Consider the following 19,932-nt stretch of genomic DNA (forward strand, 5'->3'; position numbering starts at 1 on the left):
TTTAAAGTTTGAAAATGTGTGTGTATGTGTGGATTATAGATCTCTGTGTGTGGCAGGCAGCTGAGCACGAACTGACTTAACTGAGAAGCATTCTATCAGAGTTCCCACTTGAAGTCTGCACATTAATCATGTGAAGGAGACGTGAGCGGCTGGTGAAAGTTCTGCCTTCTTTCATCAGGCTGCCCTTACTGATTCACACATGCTAGCCATGATGCCTATGTCCTGCCTTCCACTGTTGGAGGCAGTATCTGTCTGAATATTAGTAGCTGGGAATCACAGCTGAGGAGACTGCTGTTGCGCTCCGTTCCTGGTTGTGGGATTCCCATGGACATCTGATTGGCCACAGTAAGAACAGGACGCTGCGCGAGATGGGACTTCAGCCTTATCCGGCAGGAGTCTTGCGTTCGTCACTTCCTGTTCTTGGAGCATTCTGGTCTCTCCATGGTGGCTAGAGGAGAAGCGCTTTGTTCAGCGTTTGTGATGCATCTGCTCATGGGGACACTGGTAGCAAACACTGTGGCACTGGACAGAGCAGTTTAAACCCCAGAGTGCTGGGGCAACCCAGGCAGATGGGCCGGGTACAAGTAATTAATAATAATCATCATAATCAATTAGCCAGCCATTAGAAGTCAGATGATTGATCTCTTTGGACATGTATTTACATAAGAATAAGATAAAGCCAAAGTCAGTTGATTTCACTGAAATCTGGGTTTTGATGTGATTCTCTTTCCTCTTAATTATCTTGCTAGGGATGTATGGTTCATTGTAGTGATTTTTATTCTATTTTATTTTATTTTTGCAACTCAGTACATTTTCTTTAACAGTCTTGTGTGAGATGATGTGCAATGCATTAATGCCTGTTTTTATTCCCCAGGCAAATCGTACTTGCCCCATCTGCAGAGCTGATGCTTCGGAAGTGCATCGTGACTCAGAATGACCAGTCTAAGAGCACAATTCTACTTTGGGTGTTCCTAGTCACATGTGTATATATATATATGAACTCTCCATTGAACTTAACCCGTGTGGCTTCCAGCCTTCCCTTTACACAAAAGGGTCAATGGACCTTTCTTTGCACTGTGTGATTTAATCAACTATAAAGCTTATAATTAGTCTTCACAATTATGGGATTGTTATACTAACTGTGTGATTGGAACTCCAAAGACTTTTTTTTTTCTTTTAGCTTAATTTCGTGTGTGCACTAACATTCCCTGGTTTTTGTGTGATCATTCCGAGTGTTGCTGCGAGATTACAGTGGAACGTGATCTTCTAGCATGTGCTTTTATATTAAAAAAAGAAGAAGTGGTAGCTCCAAACAATATAGCAATCTACCTTATATAGAGCCTTCAGATACTGTGAGTGGGAATAAACGGTGCGGGTGGTGCGTTGATCGCAGGGTGTTGTGTGTGTGTGGGCGAGCAAGTGTTTGGGCGGTAGTGCGTGAGAGGACTAATATACCAGCATGTACTGAGGATGTGTGTGTGTAGTATAAATTATGCTGCAATGTATTAATCTTGTGTGTTATTTAAACAGTACTAGTACTGTACACTGGTTTCTTTCCTTGCGTTTTGCAGTTGCACACTGAATGCTATAAGGGTGCAGCAGTTATAGACATTTGATATTTCATCCCCGCCCCCCTCCAATTGTATTTAATAGTACAAAAAGGCCTTTTTGCTTTTATTCAGACAACAATTATGCTTCCCTTTAATTGGAGATCCTACGTCTGTCATTATACAGCATATTGCTTCCTCAGTAACTACAAATAACAAATGAGCCTTTTCTCTCTTTTTTTAAGGCTGCGAGAATTTTCCAGGTTTTTGAGATTTGCAGCTCATTGCTAAATTTATAATGCGTTGCAGCATTGCACAGCCAGGTAGCAATATTAAAAATTTCTCAACTGGTGACTGAAAGTTGATGCTGTCCTCTCTTAACTTTCTAAAAACTCTTCCAAGCCAACATTGGTTCTTTTTCTGTTCACTTTCAAAACTGGATTATTATTTCTTCTTCTTTCTTTTTTTTTGAGATACTGAAGATATCATTCGTTTGTTTTCCAGTTTTGTCCATAGATACAGAAATGGAGAGGATGTTGGAATCTGTGCAAATGCTTCTTGTATTGTTGGCAATATATTTGCTTAAATCCCAGTTTAGCTTACAAACACTGGCACTAAGTCAGATTCCTTGCCATACGCAAGCAAACATGTACAATTAAAATAACATTAAAGGTATCCATCTCTCTCTTTTTCCTTTTTAAAAGCCTCAGTCTCATGAACAAAATGAAATCCTTAGCACTTTCTTCAAGACAGAGTACAGTCGTACCTTGGATCTCGAACGCCTTGCGACTCAAACGTTTTGGCTCCCGGATGTCGCAAACCCAGAAGTGAGTGTGAACGTTCTTTTGAAGCCGGACATCCGATGCAGCTTCTGTGGCTTCCAATTGGTTGCAGGAAGCTCCTGCAGCCAATCGGAAGCCGCGCCTTGGTTGTCGAATGTAGTCAGAAGTCAAACGGATTTCCGGAACGGATTCTGTTCAACAACCCAAGGTACGACTGTATATGATTTTAACCACCCTAGCCATGGTACCGTGTTAATATTTTACTGCCTGGCAAAAACGTCACAGGATACAATTTCTTGCTTGCTAAATTTACTTGGTGGCAGGCTTTTGTGTGGCGTTGAGACATCCTCAGTGTCCTATTAGCATGAGGAATATTCACCTTCAAGAATGGGCTGATACACAAAATCAAGGAAACAAACAAACAAAATGCTGTGAATTTGGAGTTGACCTCCTTTCAACTGCCTTCTGAATAATTTTGTATTGGGGGAAAATTGGCTTTGCTTAACATTTCAGACTTGGCATTTTTACACTTTCTTTTTCGATACACAACATGGCTACCGTAGTTCTCCCAAGAGCTGCACATTTCTTTGTGGATCCTTTGCGTTTCTCTTGCATTCTGTGCGCCATAGTTTGTGGTCGCAACAGCACAAGCGCCACAGCTAGCAATATTGCTGCAACCTGCTGCCAGTTGGCTTTAAGTTTGTGCCCTTTTTGATGCTTTTTTTCTTTTTCTTTTTTGGTATGCTGCTATGTGTTAAGTCTGTTTATTCGTCCAGGAACGGTGTTGGTTGTAAATCACCCTTCTTTCCGAAGGCTCTGCTGACCAATCGCAGCTTGTGGTTTTGCAAAACTAAAAGCACAATCCCCTCCACTTTGTTTCAGATGCTGTTTGCCTCGGTTTAGTAGCTAGGCACCTTAGTCTATCCATAGTGTCAAGAAATCAATGTTAACGAAGCAAATGGAACAGTTTGACATACTGTGTATGACAGCTTTACAATTATTAGTTTCCCCCCTCAGTGTGTGCTATAAGGAATCGCCGGAACATGTCAAAAAGGTTAAATTGCACATAGTAGACTTTATTTTTTTAAGCAAACAAAATCATGGGTTGGGAGGTTGGGGAGAAGCATTGCCACACATGTTTTACAATACTTTTGGGTCTTTTTTTATATTGCTGGACAAAAGAAAAGATTTTTACAAATCGAATCGTAACACTACCCCACTCTGTGTCCACTGTCAAAGCATAGAAATAAGGCACTTTCTCTGTAACAGACTAACAAGGCACATAAACACTAATTCTGAGAAGGGGAGGACCTGGGCGCTGAATCTGGATCCATATTCCAGTGGGGCATCTTGTCCCTCGATTCCCAGTTTCATTTGAGAGAGGCTGTTGGCGGAGGGATAGGGCTGCAGTAGGGACTACTCTTGTAGTATACTGAACTTAATGATTGCACTCCTGTGGCTGATCTCTTCTTTGAACGACTTTTGTTCGCATGGGACTCTTGCAGATGTGTGCAGATATGCTTCCTGTGGTTAAGTGTCTGTAAGACACACATGTGCATGGGTTCTCAAGCAGCTCTGGCCGGCTGCAGGGGAGTTCTTAACCCATTGCTCCCGGCAGAAGAGAAGAGGATTCATGCTCAGCCGTTAACTGCCATGCATAACGCACCATTTGTGTGTGTCTAATTCCACAGCCCTCAGTGGTACCTAACAGCACCAAATTGTTTTGGGCAGCCTTTGTCCCCTTATCCCTACCTCTCCCACTAAAGGACGAAAAGAAAAGTTGGCTTTATCATGTTGGCACTGCTGGGGTTTTATTTGCATGAATTGTCAACTTAATTTGACCTTCTGTCTTTTTTAAAACAATAAAAAAAATGGGTATAAAGGCCTTATGGATCTCTCTAAGGTCTCACTTTGTGGCTTTCTTTACAGATTTATTTTGTGTAAAGTAATTTCTTTTGTATAGAGTTTTGTACAGTCTCCAGAATGTGATATTTGTCGCCGCTGTTAACATTTACACCTCTTGTAATATTTGGGATTTACCAACTCCTTTTATTTTGCTTTCCAAAAAACACCTTGCAATCTTGGTTACTATTAAATGGCCTAAGAGAGCTGTGGATCTCTTTCACCTTCTCTCCCTTCTTTGGTACCTTCAGTTACCTCATTTTGCTATTTTGTGTTGCAAACCTGCTAATGATTATGAAAGCTTATGGGTTTTGTTAGAATCATATTTGTCAAGTGTTTTCTTCAAAAAATCATACTCCATTGTATCATTTAACATGTAGTTTTAAATGTATTATAAATATCTGTAACCAAATCATTTGAAGGCTTGATAAATTTTTAACAAAATTTGTACATTTTTTATGAGAGTTACTAGTAATGCTTTACTAAGTAGTGCAATGAATTTTTATTTTTAATCCCTGTGCCCAATTTTGGAGTTGAGAGGGTTGTTCAGTAATAAATGTATGATGTACACTTATACAACTTTGTGTTGCTTCTTCTCACACTCGAGTACAGTGTTGGATCTCTGTAGCTATTGGTCATGATTTAAGCACAGAATATGAAATTCTGTTAAATTACATGATTCCAAATGGAAGCAGGTATAGAAACCCCATTAACATTTGCCTCTGATTTATGAATTGCATATCAGTGGAAACATTAACACAAACTTTTAAAAGTCCCAGTTAAGATGGGGCTACCCAAATTGTACTCAGTATTCGAAAGGCAGCCACGCCATATTTTTTTTATGAAGGCATACCAGCTGTTTATTTTTTAATTGCTTTCCTAATTCTTCACACTGAATTTGCCATTTATTGCTACAGCACACTGAGACCATGTTTTCATTGCGCTTTCCACTGAAAATGGTCAAAGTAGAAAGCATAGAAAAATAAAGAAAATCTCTTCCAGTAGTAAACTAGAACATGAGAAGTTATATTTCTTGCTGGTGTGAGTTTGCTACATGTAGAAACCCTATCTGGTTGGCACTTCAAAGTACAAAGTACGGTTCAGACTTATTGCACCTCACCCTGATATAACAGGTAGAATGGCTTTAGCGAGTGTGAAATATCTGCTGGGGGCAGATGCAGAGATACCATCTCACTGTATCAGGCAATGATTCTGAATGAAGAAAACATCTATATATGGTCAAGAACTATTGCCAATAGTGTATGCGGTTAATATGTACAGGGATACACTTAGGTTTTGTGTGTCATGCTACTGCCCTTACATTTAGGGATGTAATTGTGTTCTCAAAAAGCAACATTGAGTTGCATGTTCTTGAACATGTACAGAGCTGGACTTCAGTGTTTTCAAATCTTTGCTCCCTTGGGGGTTGGGCAAGGGCAGCACACATGCTCAGAGGCAGGGTGTTCTCTTAACATTCTTCCCTGTCTACGTGCCCAGGGCCTTTTGCCAAAGGGAAGCCTCTCTCAACAACCCTCTCACCATCCACTCTAGCTTTCCTACATTATCACACGGTGTAAAGGCACTGAGTCTTCCTGGCCTCATTTCAATGTGGGTCTGGCCGATCCCCCACTGCAAGATCTTGGGATGCTAGCCATATCCTTAAACCCAGAGGGTGAGGATCAAGTATGGTTTCCTTTTTTAAAAAGCACTAAAAGTAGAAATTGCAGAAAGATGTCTTGACTTGGGGTGAAAAGAAAGCAGTTTGAAAAAAACAAGACATTTCATTCCGAATATACTTTGTTGTTTAGTCGTGGTGTCTGACTCTTCGTGACCCCCTGGACCAGAGCACGCCAAGCACTTCTGTCTTCCACTGCCTCCCGCAGTTTGGTCAAACTCATGCTGGTAGCTTCGAGAACACTATCCAACCATCTCGTCCTCTGTCGTCCCCTTCTCCTTGCGCCCTCCATCTTTCCCAACATCAGGGTCTTTTCCAGGGAGTCTTCTCTTCTCATGAGGTGGCCAAAGTATTGGAGCCTCAGCTTCTTTATCTGTCCTTCCATTGCAGAATGTAGGCACCCTATATATAGAAATGAGCAAACCACTAATATTTTAGGGAGCAGAATAGCAGGCGGGGCCCATGACTTTCGTCACACAACATAAAACATTGTTGCTGTATGTAGGTTTTATTTTGTTTTTGTTTTTTATCTTATATTTTGGAAATGTACATCCAGCTCTTTTTTCCCCGAGGCCCCCAAGAGAGTGGAGTCCTAAGCTATAGCTTGTTTTAGCTGATACGGAAATCCGGCCCTGCCCATGCCCCTCTCCACGCCCGATCTCCCTAAGTTTCGCCTTCCCATTACCAGCTGTCGGAGGAGGCTGCCCGGCCCCGCTCCGCCCCCCAGCCCGCCTCTCTCCCTCTCGCCCGGTTCCCTCTCGCGCGTCCTGGAGCCGATGGCGCAGCGCGAGCAGGAGGTGGCGGCGGCGGCGGGAGCCGCGGTACTGCCTTGCGATCTGTGCGCCCAGGGCGCACCGCGCCGGGCGGAATGGAGCTGCCTCACCTGCCTGATGTCGCTGTGCGAGGCCCACGCGCGGCCCCACGGGGCAGCGGACGGGGAACCCGGCGCGGCTTTCCGAGGCCACCGCGTGTGCGCAGCCGGCGAGGCGGCGGCGGAGTTGCGCGCCTTGCAGGAGCGGGAGCGCTGGTGCGCCGAGCACCGCGGGCGCCCTCTGGAGCTGTTTTGCGAAGAGTGCGCGCAGTGCGTGTGCGCGCTCTGCCCGGCTCTGGGCTTCCACCGCGGACACCGAGTGAACCTCATCGCCCAGGCGGCGGAGAGCAAGCGGGTACGCGGGCACAAAAGTTCTTCCGTGTTCTTTTTTGGGGGGAGGGATTTGTGTCCTTTCAGACGTGATCGCACTCCGACTCCCATCAGCTCCAGCCCTTAGGCCAGGGATGATGGTCCGTCGACATCTGGAGAGCCACACCCTTCCGCTCCTAAGATTTTCCATGGCTAAAAGATTCCAAGAGTTGCGGAGAGGAAGTGTCGTGACACTTTTAAAGATGACTGGATTTATTATAGCTTAAGTGGGCATGGGGTTTCAAGTCCACTAAAACGGATGCCATGATAAATCTGTTAATCCTCTTTAAAGGTGCCAAAAGATTATACAGTGGTACCTCTGGATGTGAACGGGATCCGTTCCAGAGCCCTGTTCGCATCCTGAAGCGAACGCAACCCGCGTCTGTGCGGGTCGTGATTCGCCGCTTCTGCACATGTGCGTGACGTCATTTTGAGCATATGCGCGAGCGGCGAAGCCCGGAAGTAACGCGTTCTGTTACTTCTGGGTCACTGTGGAGCGCAACCCGAAAGCGCTCAACCTGAAGCAACTTCAACCTGAGGTACGACTGTATTTGATGCTTACTGTAACAGGCTAACCTAGCTATCTATGTGGAATTTATTAAAATGGTTGTTGGCATCTGTCTGCCTTGAGAGACACCTACCCGGGTGAAGTCAAACCCCTGGGTTAGCAGCACCAAAGTGACCTCCCTGGGCGCAAGCCTGGGCAGTGTGGATGGAGTTCCTGGGCTACCCTGATGACCTGACCCCTCTCTTGGTCTCGCTGATGTGGTCCAAAGGAAAGCAGAACAATACATTTGGCACCAGCTTGGCTGCAGGAATTGTCAGAAGCAGGCATACAATGAGTCATCCAACTGCCTTAGAGACTCCAGATTTGTAAAGTTTACTTCTTAGCTGGTTCTTTTCCCAACGATATCCTGCAGGGCAGTGGAGCTTTAGGTTCAGAGTTTTCCTTTTCAATCCACCAGAGCCCTTTTCTGCATGCAGGGAAAGACCCTAATTCACCGAAGCTTTGAGCCCCATCGGCTACCCTCAGCTGGTTTAGCCAGCCAGCCGAAGCTGATCCCAGCGTGTAGCCGCCATTGCATGCAGGATGGTGGACAGACTACCCCAGAAGAAGCACAACCCTAACACCCTGTGCACCCCAAATTATTACCACAGTTCTTCTAAACTTTAGGTAGCTCTTCTGATACAGTTTATTTCCTGTATTAGGGTTAACGGCTTGTTCCACAATGTCTCAAAATGTGTAGTATGTTCTCAACCAGTTCTGCAAAAAAATGGGTGTGAGGGTTCCTAACTTCTCTACCAGCCTATAGAGGCCTTTAGCAGCAGTTTGATCTCCAGATGATGTGTGTTGTCATTTATATCCCTGTTGTGAATATATTCCCTTCACTAGAGCAAACTGCTGTTAAAGGCAAAGGAGCAAGCCATACAGTTTTGTTTCTGGTATGTTGGCAAGCTTAAATAAGCAGTCATCCCACTTGCAACTATTCTTATTGGTTAATACTTATTAGATTTCTTATCTGCCCTTCACCATAGGTCCCAGGGCAGATTACAATAGTGTAAAATTATAATATTAAAATCAGTTAAAACTACGTGGTGCTTGGTTAATATCACCTCCTCCTGGCAGCCTTCCCACTCCTTTGCCTGCTAATTTTTGTGTGATATCATGTGCCTGAGAATTCTGGGTCTGGGTCCTTATTTTCTCACTCTCTCTTATACCACAAAATCGTAAGTGCCACATCTCTGCAGTGTAATTGGGATAGAACGGTGCCTTGTGCAAGAGCATCTCGGATTACAAAGAGGCGTGTTGGGGCAAAAAAATTACAGAAGAATCTACTTTGGGAAATGCAGAACATAGCAGACACAGCCAAATCTTTCTCTAGCACTAATCAGAATTCACTTCTGCTCTCTTTTCCTTTGCAATGCAGAGGATAGGGGGAAAGCAGAGACAGTAGACAGGGGAAGAGCTAACGAGAAAGTTGGCACCGTGTTTTTGTTAGGTCTAATAAAGGTGGCACTTTGATCTCTTCCCCCTACATGCTCATTCATAGCCAATTATTTTTGATCTAATTATTCTTCAGATGTGGGATGCGGGTGGCGCTGTGGGTTAAACCACAGAGCCTAGGACTTGCCAATCAGAAGGTCGGCGGTTCGAATCCCCGCGACGGGGTGAGCTCCCGTTGCTCAGTCCCTGCTCCTGCCAACCTAGCAGTTCAAAAGCACATCAAGTGCAAATAGATAAATAGGTACTGCTCCGGTGGGAAGGTAAACGGCGTTTCCGTGCGCTGCTCTGGTTCGCCAGAAGCGGCTTAGTCATGCTGGACACATGACCTGGAAGCTGTACGCCGGCTCCCTCGGCCAATAAAGCAAGATGAGCGCTGCAACCCCAGAGTCGGCCACGACTGGACCTAATGGTCAGGGGTCCCTTTACCTTTATTCTTCAGATAGTGTAATGTAGCTTATTGTCTTTGTGCTGTTGACAACCCTAAGAGGTCAGTCCAGTGTTGTTCCCATTCCGTAAATGGGGAACTTAAAGCAAGGCATGTTCCCCCAAACATCACATTTTGCTTTTTGATATGGTTCCAAAAATGTCCAGGTTTAAATGGCAAAGTACAGTGTGTGGTGCTGTCGGCTGTGAGGGGCGCATGTGTGATTGTTAAATTGCCAAGCCCTCTTCCCCATCCCCACATGGCTCCCTGGAAATGGGGACACAATTCTTTTTGCTGTTTCAGCATCTTTACTGTACAGGGAAAAAGAACGAGTGGCACTTTGTACCAGACCTGAATAGGCAAAGTGGGAATGAATCGCTCTAAGATCATCCTGGAACTGAAGAACACACCAGCTCCAAAGTAGCTTCAAAATTAACTTTCAGCCTTGCTAATTAAATTGGTCCCCCCATGGAAGAGAATTAATTCACGTTAACTGGAAGAAAAATGCACAGTGAATATCATGGGTGACTGGTATATATGCTTAGCAGAAACACACTGGTAAGCTTATATATTTTGTGGACTTGCTTGCAAAGCTGAAGAATCTACTTGTTGAACAGATTAGAAGTTGCAACTGAAGGTCTGAAGTGGTCACAATCAGTGATGTGTCCTTTTTACACTGGGCAAAACAGGAAATCATGAGGTCGTATTTGAAGCAGTTGACCCTGAAGAAGCAGCAGGAAGTTGACAACATAAAACATATAGAAGAAGCTACTAATGAGCTTAAGGTAAATCAAGATGTGTTAATCTCCATAATGATGGTACTATTTATTTGCATAATGTCCTTGGGGGCCAAATTGGACGGGATCACAACGATGTCAAGGAATAGGGTGCTTCCAAGTTTACATATGAAGTACAGTCTTATCTTAGAAATCAAACGGAATCTGTTCCGGAAGTCCGTTTGACTTCCAAAATATTCGGAAACCAAAGTGTGGTTTCTGATTGGCCTCAGGAAGCTCCTGCAGCCAATCGGAAGCTGCGGAAGCCCCGTCAGACGTTTGGCTTCCAAAAATAATTCTCAAACCAGAACAGTCACTTCCGGGTTTGCGGCGTTTGGGAGCCAAGGCGTTTGAGAACTAAGCTGTTCGAAAACCAAGGTGCGACTGTACCATGCAGACTCATTAACTTCCCTTTCCCACCCCATGGGGCAACTGTGAAAGGTGGCTGCAGCCCAGCTGTCAGTGACCTGCTAGTGATCGTGTGACTGTTCTGGATCTCAACAAGAGATTGCAGGTGACGGGGTGAAGTAGGGAAAAGGAAGTTAGGCACAATATATCGCAAGGAGGATGCATTCATCCTCACCAAATTTATAACGACACCCAGGCTCATTTTTCTCGCTGACTAAAATGAATTCTGCTGCATGCGAAGCAGGCTGCTTAAGCTATTGATCCAACCCGAGTTGGGCCACTCCTTGGCCTGTGGACCAAAGGGCAGAAAAGCTTCAGGTCATCAGAGCCACAGGAGCCTCCCCACCCACAATGTTTGAATTGGCTGGCTGCCACTTCTTATGGCAGGCTCATTATTAGCATTAGTATAGCAACCTTCTGGATTCAAGGCTGAACTGCACATGGGCGCTGCTTTGGGAGGATATTTGTTTCCCCCCTACGTTTGCAGTTGTAGAGGCTGCAAACACAGTGGTGTGCCTGCAGGAGTGTTCATGTGCATTCCAGGGACGCGGGTGGCGCTGTGGTCTAAACCCCTGAGCGTCTTGGGCTTGCCGATCAGAAGGTTGGCGGTTCGAATCCCCTTGACAGGGCGAGCTCCTGTTGCTCTGTCCCAGCTCCTGCCAACCTAGCAGTTCGAAAGCACGCCAGTGCAAGTAGATAAATAGGTACCGCTGTGGTGGGAAGGTAAACAGTGTTTCCGTGCGCTCTGGTTTCCGTCACACTGTCCCGTTGCGCCAGAAGCAGTTTGGTCATGCTGGCCTCGTGATCCGGAAAGCTGTCTGTGGACAAACGCCGGCTCCCTCGACCTGAAAGCAAAATGAGTGCCACAACATCATAGTCGCCTTCGACTGGACTTTACCGTCCAGGGCTCCTTTACCTTTACTTTTACTTTACCTCTTGTGCATTCCCCTCTGGCATTTTATCCACTCAGAATCACACCTACACAGGTTGCTTGCTCTCTCCACACCTGCCCCCCCGCCCCCCGAAAGGTACAGCTACCTTAAGGACTCTCATCAATGCTCAGCTCAAACTTTTAGCACCTACACCAGTTCTGTGTTTCTTTTAGGTAAAGGTAAAGGGACCCCTGACCATTAGGTCCAGTTGCGGACGACTCTGGGGTTGCGGCGCTCATCTCACTTTACTGGCCGAGGGAGCCGGCGTACAGCTTCCGGGTCATGTGGCCAGCATGACTAAACTGCTTCTGGCGAACCAGAGCAGCACACGGAAACGCCGTTTACCTTCCCGCCAGAGCGGTACCTATTTATCTACTTGCACTTTGATGTGCTTTTGAATGCTAGGTTGGCAGGAGCAGGGACCGAGCAACGGGAGCTCACCCCATTACAGGGATTCGAACCGCCGACCTTCTGATCGGCAAGTCCTAGGCTCTGTGGTTTAACCCACAGCACCACCTAAATAATGTTCTTCCTTTAGAAAGCCCAGGGCATCTTACATGGGGCTCCAAGTGGCCTCCCATCTGTCCATCCACCCGGTCCATATCTCCTTAACTGTAAATAACTTTGCTGAAACACTTGGTGCCTCTTAGGCCAGCTTTTGGCAAAGGATCAGGCAGGATATGGCCCAGAGTTTGAGCAGCCTTGTTGTTTGAAAAGCAGCCTCAGGAGGCGGATGGTTGCTGTGGGTGAATGCGTCACCCTTTGTCCTCCCACTGTTTGCTCAAAGCCACGCTCTGCAATATACTTTTCTCTCTACAGGAGAAAAGAGATGGGACTCCAGTCTCCTTTAACTGGGTGTGAGAAGGGCAGGTGCTGGATTTTGAATGGGAAAAGAGCAAAAAGGAGATAGCTCACGATCCAGCCATCTGACAATGTGCTTTAGAGCCACAGTTCCCAAAATCCCCGCCCCATGGAGGACCAACCACTCAAAAAATGCTGAGTGCCTTACTGTAGTGATTGGCACGCGCTGTGCTAGACGCTGTATGTTTTTCAATTGTATTGTTATTGCTTCTCTTATATTTTATTGCACTGCAGCTTTAATTCTGGAATTCAAGGTTGAATACGATAAAATGCAAAAGAAGCACTAAAAATGCAATTGAAAATCAATATGACTATTTACTGCAATGGATGTGGCATCACCTTCTTCAGCCACAAATGTACCAACATGCCTCAGACTACCTGAATGAAACTCATGGATCACAGTCAGGGAATCCCTATTTTGTGAGGGAGAACCTTGGGAGCGTACTATTGAACAATAATAAATAAAATGTTAATAAAATTAACAAAGTTTTTATACTGCTTGATTGTAATAGAACCCTCTAAACTGTTTACAAGAAATACCAAGATTACCGGTAAAAGCAGATGCAATTAAAAACATTTTGAAATAATTAAAATTAACAGTCAAAAAAGTTTAAAACACAACAACATCTACATGTCTGGATAGGCATGCCTAAACAAAAATGTCATAAGCAGGCGCCAAAAAGAGAATAGCAAAAAATAATACAGTGGTACCTCGGGTTAAGTACTTAATTCGTTCCGGAGGTCCGTTCTTAACCTGAAACTGTTCTTAACCTGAAGCACCACTTTAGCTAATGGGGCCTCCCGCTGCCGCCGCACGATTTCTGTTCTCATCCTGAAGCAAAGTTCTTAACCTGAAGCACTATTTCTGGGTTAGCGGAGTCTGTAACCTGAAGCACCTGTAACCTGAAGAGTATGTAACCCGAGGCACCACTGTATAACGAAAAGAGAGAGAAGTGTAAATTTTGCACATTTTCCAGTTGTTTTTCTACTAAAAAAAATAATGGTTGCATTCTTAAGATCACAATAAAATATGAGAGGAGACCTTTGTGGGCTTCACCAAAGGTGTGGGGAGCCTGTTGACCTCCAAATCTTGCTGAATTATTACAACGCCCCATTCAGGCCTTGGCAGCTTGGTTGTCTGAGTGTAACCTTTCTGCAAAGGCTTGTAAACACCTTCTCTTTTCCATGCTAGGCCCCTGGAACATTTGTGTTTGGCAGCATTCTTGATTTGGTGCTGAGGTTTTGTTTTACCTGCAGGCACACATGTTCGAGAGCAAAACCTGGCTGGCAGGGAAGTTTGCGGAGCTCCGGCTCCTGTTTGCCGAGGAGGAAACTTTGACCAAGAGATACATGGACGAGAAGGCCCAGCACACCTTGATGGCATATGAAGAACAGGCAGAGGCTTGTGAGGGCCAGATCCGGTTCATAGATGGCTTCACAGACAGGATCAGGCACATGCAACTTCAACCTGACCCCCTTCTTTTGCTCAAGGTAGGAAGGTACTCTTCCTGGCTGAAAAGTGTGGAAAGGTCCTGTTGCAGTTGCCCTAACAGGAAAAGTCCAGCATGGAAGCCCCATCCAGGCCCCATTTTCTCCATGGTGTGATTCCTACTGTTGCTATGATATAGTTCCTTCTACATGCCTGCTGCTTTGTAAAATAATGCAGGCAAAACAGGCAGGTCCCCGTCCCTCCAAGCCTACAATCAAAACTTCAACAAAGAAATAATAGGTGCAGCACATTTCTCTGCCTTGACATTTTTTAAAAATTGATTTACAGTTATAGGGTTGATTCACACAATGCCCTGTCATGGAGCTTATGCACCCAATGGCCTTGCAATGTGGGTCTTAGGTTCACACGCTCCTCTCTGCTATCAGGAACGCAACCGTGAATGGGAACCGGAATTTATTGCTGGTCGATTTCCACATCCTGCTTGTGTGATCTGGTCTCTGCCACAGCAGCAAGAAAGTGTGGCAGTTCTCCAGGACAAAGCCTATTCACAAGGGCGTTTACACAGGCGTGGGTAGCGCTGTGGTCTAAATCACCGAGCCTCTTGGGCTTGCTGATCGGAAGGTCAGCAGTTTGAGTCAGTGCGATGGGGTGATCTCCTGTTGCTCTGTCCCAGCTTCTGCCAACCAGCAGTTTGAAAGCACGCCACTTCAAGTAGATAAATAGGTACCACTGCACCAGGAAGGTAAACGGCGTTCTCTGGTTTCCATCATAGTGTTCCGTTGTGCCAGAAGCGGTTTAGTCATGCTGGCCACATGACCTGGAAAGCTGTCTGTGGACAAACACGGCCTGAAAGCGAGATGAGTGCTGCACCCCATAGTCAAATTCGACTAGAATTAACCGTCCAGGGGTTCTTTACCTTAAGCACTTTAGCTTACTGTCAACATTAAAGGGTGGTATGGGTGAGGCCTTTGTCTAGTGTGTTTATTGTTATACTTGTTCATTAATTGGTTATGTCACTAGTCCTCAAACTTCTGAGATAAAGAAATACCAGTTCATCCTTTTGGCGCCAGACTGATGCCAGCCTCTCCTGCCTCACAGAACCCTGAAGCATCATGCAGCTCCCACACGGATTGTACCCATGGAGCACCACACACTGCCCCATGGATGCTGGGGATCAGAAGGCAGGCATTTAAGAATTCATGTCTTCCTCTGCAGGGCTATTGTGCAGCAGAAAAGGAAATAGTGAAGCAGTTGATCCCTGCAGAGCAGCTGGCTCCGTTGCCCATGTCGTTTGAACACGTCACAAACCACTTCTTGCGCTTTCTTGAGTTCGTCCAGTCCATCCTGCAGAAACCACTCAAGGCTCGGCTCAAGGAAGGTACATGAATGTGTGGAGGCAGAGCATAGATATCACCCATAGCCTTATCCCCCGTGAGTCCTCATTCAAAGCCATGTGGGAGAAGATTACATAGTTTAACCATGTGCTGTGTGAAGAAGCATGTCTTTTTGTCTCTCTGGAACCTCCCCAAATTCCGCTTCCTTGAACGTCCAGGAGTTCTAGTATTGCAAGAGATGGAGAAAAACGTTTCTCCTGGTTTGGCTTAGCGTGTCAGATGAACCAGCTGTCAGGCTTCCCTCCCATGGTGGCAGCCAAGAATTAGAGAAACGATAAAAGTTCTTACCAATCAATTTATTCAATAATTCACAGAGAGTGACAAAGGAATGCAGTCTTCCCTAATTAACGGCATTGCTCCAAGTAAAGTCCCATCTGCTTTCATCTCCCCTATTCTGCGTCACTCCAGTGGCGGCTAATCTGAGCTATTTGCCTTTGAGCTCTCTGTTCTCCTACTTTCAATGCCTGCCTGGTCCTGGGAGGGGGGTCAGGAATGCTTTTCAAGGACACTGAGTCTTTCAGCTGTTTCTCCCCTGGTGCTTCTTCTTCTTCCTTTTGTTCCTCTTCCAGTATTTCCCACCTTCTCCCCTCTGCAGCCTCTGAACTATGCCCTTCTGCAAACCGCTGTTCTAAATCTATACTGTTCTCCTGTTCTTGGGAAGGTTCAGGAGAAGGGGGGTGGCGGTCCTCACGATTCCTCCTCAGTCCAGCCCCTTACACCAGCTCGTTGTCTAAATAGCATCTTTGTTTTGACTTTTTGTTTGCTCAGATGTCTTCAGCAGCCTTAACAGCACCTTGAAGAAGGACCCCGGTCTGTTGTTGAAAACAAACTCTTCTGCCAATCGCGCGCTCTTCTTGAAACGTACGTATTGGTTTCTCCATCCTGCGGGCCATGGTTAGAAGCCCCCATGTTTGACTGCTCAGCAAACGGTGTCTTAGAACAGTTTGGTATTTGAATGCTCACCATTTGAAATCATCTTTTCTTTGGAGAGGGACAGAGGCAAGTTGTTAGTTTTTAAATTTAGATTTTAGAGCAGCAGTTTCCTGCTTGCTCAGCCTGGGGGAGGTGGACCTTCCCTGACCAAGCAGTTTCACAGGGATAAATGGGACAGGGCTGCCCATCCCTAGAAGGAGCAGCTCCATAGCTTAGAGTTGCTCCTGGTTTTATCTTTGTCTAACTGGGGGCTCAGGTGGCCTCAGTGACCACAAGTGCCATTTTCCAGCCCTGACTGGTTTGCCAGCTACAGCCCCTTTTGGGCAGAGGTGACTTGGCCAGTATATTCAGTGCTCTGGTAGCTTCCAGATTAGATTACTACAATGCATTCTACATGGAGCTGTCCTTGAAGGTGACTGGGAAACTTCGACCGTTCCAAAATGCAGAGGCCAGATTACCGACTGGAGTTGCCTTTAGATCTCATAGAACCTTTATTAAAAACAGCTGCTTTGGCTGCCAGCTCATTTCTGGGCCTAATTCAAGATGCTCACACCTTAAATGACTTAGGCCCCTGAAAGACCACCTCCATCCCTACAGACCCTCTCAGGTGTTAAGGTCAGGAGAAGAATCCTCTTGGTAGTTCCACAGCCCTCAGAGGTTATGGTGACCTGGGAGAAGGCATTCTCTGTGGCCGCCTCTCAGTTGTGGAATTCCCTTTGCACAGATGTGCATCTAGCACCTTTGTTGGATAGCTTGTCATAGGCTGAAGACCCACCTCTTTAACCCCCCTCCATTGCCCTGAGTTGGGAAGGAGGGACTTCCTGAGACTGACATTTGAGTAATCCCCAATCCTGTTGTAAAGACCAGGCTAGGGCTGGGAAGGACCTGTGACTACTCAGTTGTGGCTGGACTACCAATGCCATCGTCCCTGACCATGCTAACGGGATGATGGGAGTTGTAGTCTAAGCACAAGTGGAGGGCCAGAGGTTCTCCACCCCTGGGCTTGATCCTTCATACAAATGGCTAAATCAGGCATAGGCAACCTTTGGCCCTCCAGATGTTTTGGACTACAATTCCCATCTTCCCTGACCACTGGTCCTGTTAGCTAGGGATCATGGGAGTTGTAGGCCAAAACATCTGGAGGGCCGAAGGTTGCCTATGCCTGAGCTAAATCTTGGGTTGCATTTCTTAGTCTGCAGAGTAACATAAGCAAACAAGGGAAAGCTGGTTTTAAAATCAGAACTAGGGATGAGATACAGTGGAGGATCCAGAGCTGTTCCAAAAATAGCACTACTGTGTCTGTACCCCCATCATGGCAAGGTTCACCGCTCATCATCCTATTTTCCCCTCTTCTCATTCCATCCTTATCATTGGCTTCTAATGCAGACACCATGATGGTATTGTGTCCCATAGGAAGTTCCACTGGTCCTTGATGTGGACAGGTCAATCCATATAAGGCTGCTGGTTTTAACAGCGTGTGTTGTGGCTATTTCCTTCCTCAACTGTTGTTGCTGCCGAAGATGTTTCTCTGCGATGTGTTGCCCATGAATGTTTTCCCCCCACAGACGCAAGATCCCCCACGCTAGAGATAAATAGCGTGCACCCCAGGTTAATTTTGTCAGAGGACCGTCTTTCAGTAAGCTACAGCTGGAGGAGAAGACTTTACTGCTCAAACCCAGAGAGATTCGACACTGTCTGGCAAGTCTTGAGCAGAGATTCTTTCTTTGCCGGAAGCCATTACTGGGAGGTGGATGTGCTGCAGGCCGGGCAAGGGTGGTGGATTGGGGCAGCCTACTCATCCATCAAAAGGAAAGGAGACTCTGAACTTTGCCGATTGGGATGCAACCGAATGTCCTGGTGCATCAAACGGTTTGACTTTGAATACTGGGCGTTCCAGAACGGGGAGAGAGTCCCTATTCAGGCAGAGGATGATCCTGAACGAGTTGGGGTTTTTCTGGATTATGAAGCTGGGATCCTGTCTTTCTATAACGTGACAGATGGGATGGCACATCTGCACACGTTCCGCTGCAAGTTCACGGAGCCGGTTTATCCAGCGCTGAGGTTGTGGGAAGGGACGATAACAATGTGCAAGATAACTTAAGGGCTGATGGCACAAGGATGTGGGGGAGACCCATGCTTCTCATCCATGTATATTGTGATATGTGCTTCAGGTTTTTAATAGAAAAAGACACTTTACGGTACTGAATCATTTCCTAATGGCGACACATCACTCCAGAAAATAGCTGTCTATATGCCGTTTTTGCACTTTCAGTAGAAGTTGCAATCTACCTCACAAAGTTACCATGAACTGTGAGGTAAGGGAGAGCAATGCAGAGGATCTAAAGCACTTGGCCAATTATAAAAATGCTGAAACAATATTTGCCTTGTAAAGCTTTCAGACGATAATGGTGTGATTACTGAAGACTGTCTCTTAACCCCATCTGTGTATTAAATTCTTTGGGGAAGGCTTTGTGCCTTTAGGTGTATATCCAATTTGCACTGACTTTCTGGGGTCTAATCCTGGTTGCAAGGAGGCTCCTGTACAAATAAATGGCAAACATTGCTGCTTTTTCTATAATGGTAAAGTCATCCTGTGTGCCTTGGAAAACTTATGATGATGACGATGCATCTTGTCTTGGAATAATTTGCAAAGCAAGCCTGCTTAGCAGACAATAAAGTATCTTTGAACTGGTGAATTGCAGCCTGCTTCTTAATGATGTGGAATCTCATTCCAGAGAGCCAAAAGAGAGGCAGAGGAGTACCCAAGTTTTCACTACTCAGCTGTAAATATTTGTAGTTGCAAAGAGAATTGGCGCTGGCTGCCAATTTGTTATCAGGCTATGGTCAAGGTGCAGTTACTGGAATTTAAATCCCTAGGCTGCTTGGAACCAGGCTATCAAAAAGAGTATCTTATGCCTTATATAAAAAACTAATTTGATGCCTATTGAAGATCTTCCATTTTTAACAAGCCTTTTAGAAAGTGGAGATTTTTATCACAGTTTGCATCTGTCTCTGGCTTGAAAGCGTTCTTATAAAAGTTTATCAAATTGCTACAGGATGTTTTATGGGAAGTGATTCATCAGTGGCATTAATAATAACTAGATGCCATATCGAAATGGTTGAAATATGACATTGCCTTCTAGGAGTCTGCCTTTATCTGTTGCAACCATGGCCATTTATTCATAAATAGAGCTTTATTCATTTGCAGGTTTTTAGTTGTTCAGAGGCCTTTATAGCAATAGGAGTTTGCTGCCTCCAGAGCAAAGCTGCTTCTTCCTTTATGACCCTCCCCCAACACACCCCTTTTTCTTCTTCCTGCCCTTCCAGCTGGGAGCTTTGCCAGGGTGAGAGTTAGGCACAAACCCACAGGGAGAGAACTACTTTATTTTGAAGTTCTGGTGATGGTTCAAAAATTCCTGCCGCTGCTCGCTTTGTATACTATTCCGGCCACAGTCCTTGCCTAGCTATGTGTTGTCCATAGCCCTGGTCACTGTGAATTAAAACCCATCATTTCAGGCTACAGTGATGGCACATTTTTAGCAAGTGACACTCTCCCAGCATGACTTTTACAAGTCAAAAGACCACAGGAGCCATTGGTCAGTTCATCCCTTCTGCAACCTAAAAAACCCCAAGATTTCCCCATAAAAACAAACTGGCAGAGAA

General features: G+C 45.6%; 2 protein-coding genes and 1 long non-coding RNA gene across 9 annotated transcripts in view; 2 read left to right on the plus strand and 1 right to left on the minus strand.

Moving 5' to 3' along the window:
* RNF38 (ring finger protein 38) overlaps positions 1-4,805 on the plus strand; it is an 80,852-nt gene extending 76,047 nt beyond the window's left edge. For all 7 annotated transcript variants that reach the window (XM_083481785.1, XM_083481784.1, XM_083481787.1 and 4 more), the window contains one exon: positions 875-4,805. Coding sequence is in view for 6 of the 7 variants with exons in the window: in XM_083481784.1 (XP_083337910.1) it covers positions 875-937 (63 nt within the window). In the remaining variant the exon portion in view is untranslated. The remainder of the gene's footprint in view (positions 1-874) is intronic.
* Positions 2,845-6,884, minus strand: LOC310696527. Its single transcript, XR_014520613.1, has 2 exons — positions 6,790-6,884; positions 2,845-6,308 (listed from the first exon to the last, which is right to left on the minus strand). It is a non-coding gene; the product is annotated as an uncharacterized lncRNA (long non-coding RNA).
* TRIM14 (tripartite motif containing 14) lies at positions 6,530-18,965 on the plus strand. Its single transcript, XM_083481829.1, has 6 exons — positions 6,530-7,072; positions 10,205-10,300; positions 13,750-13,983; positions 15,158-15,320; positions 16,105-16,197; positions 17,835-18,965. Exons 1-6 carry the CDS (start codon positions 6,545-6,547, stop codon positions 18,368-18,370), a joined length of 1,650 nt encoding a protein of 549 aa, XP_083337955.1. The 5' UTR covers positions 6,530-6,544; the 3' UTR covers positions 18,371-18,965.
* Positions 18,966-19,932: the final 967 nt, after the last annotated feature.

Source organism: Podarcis liolepis (genome assembly GCF_965112155.1).
Source record: "Podarcis liolepis genome assembly, chromosome: 17".
Classification (NCBI taxonomy): Eukaryota; Metazoa; Chordata; class Lepidosauria; order Squamata; family Lacertidae; genus Podarcis; species Podarcis liolepis.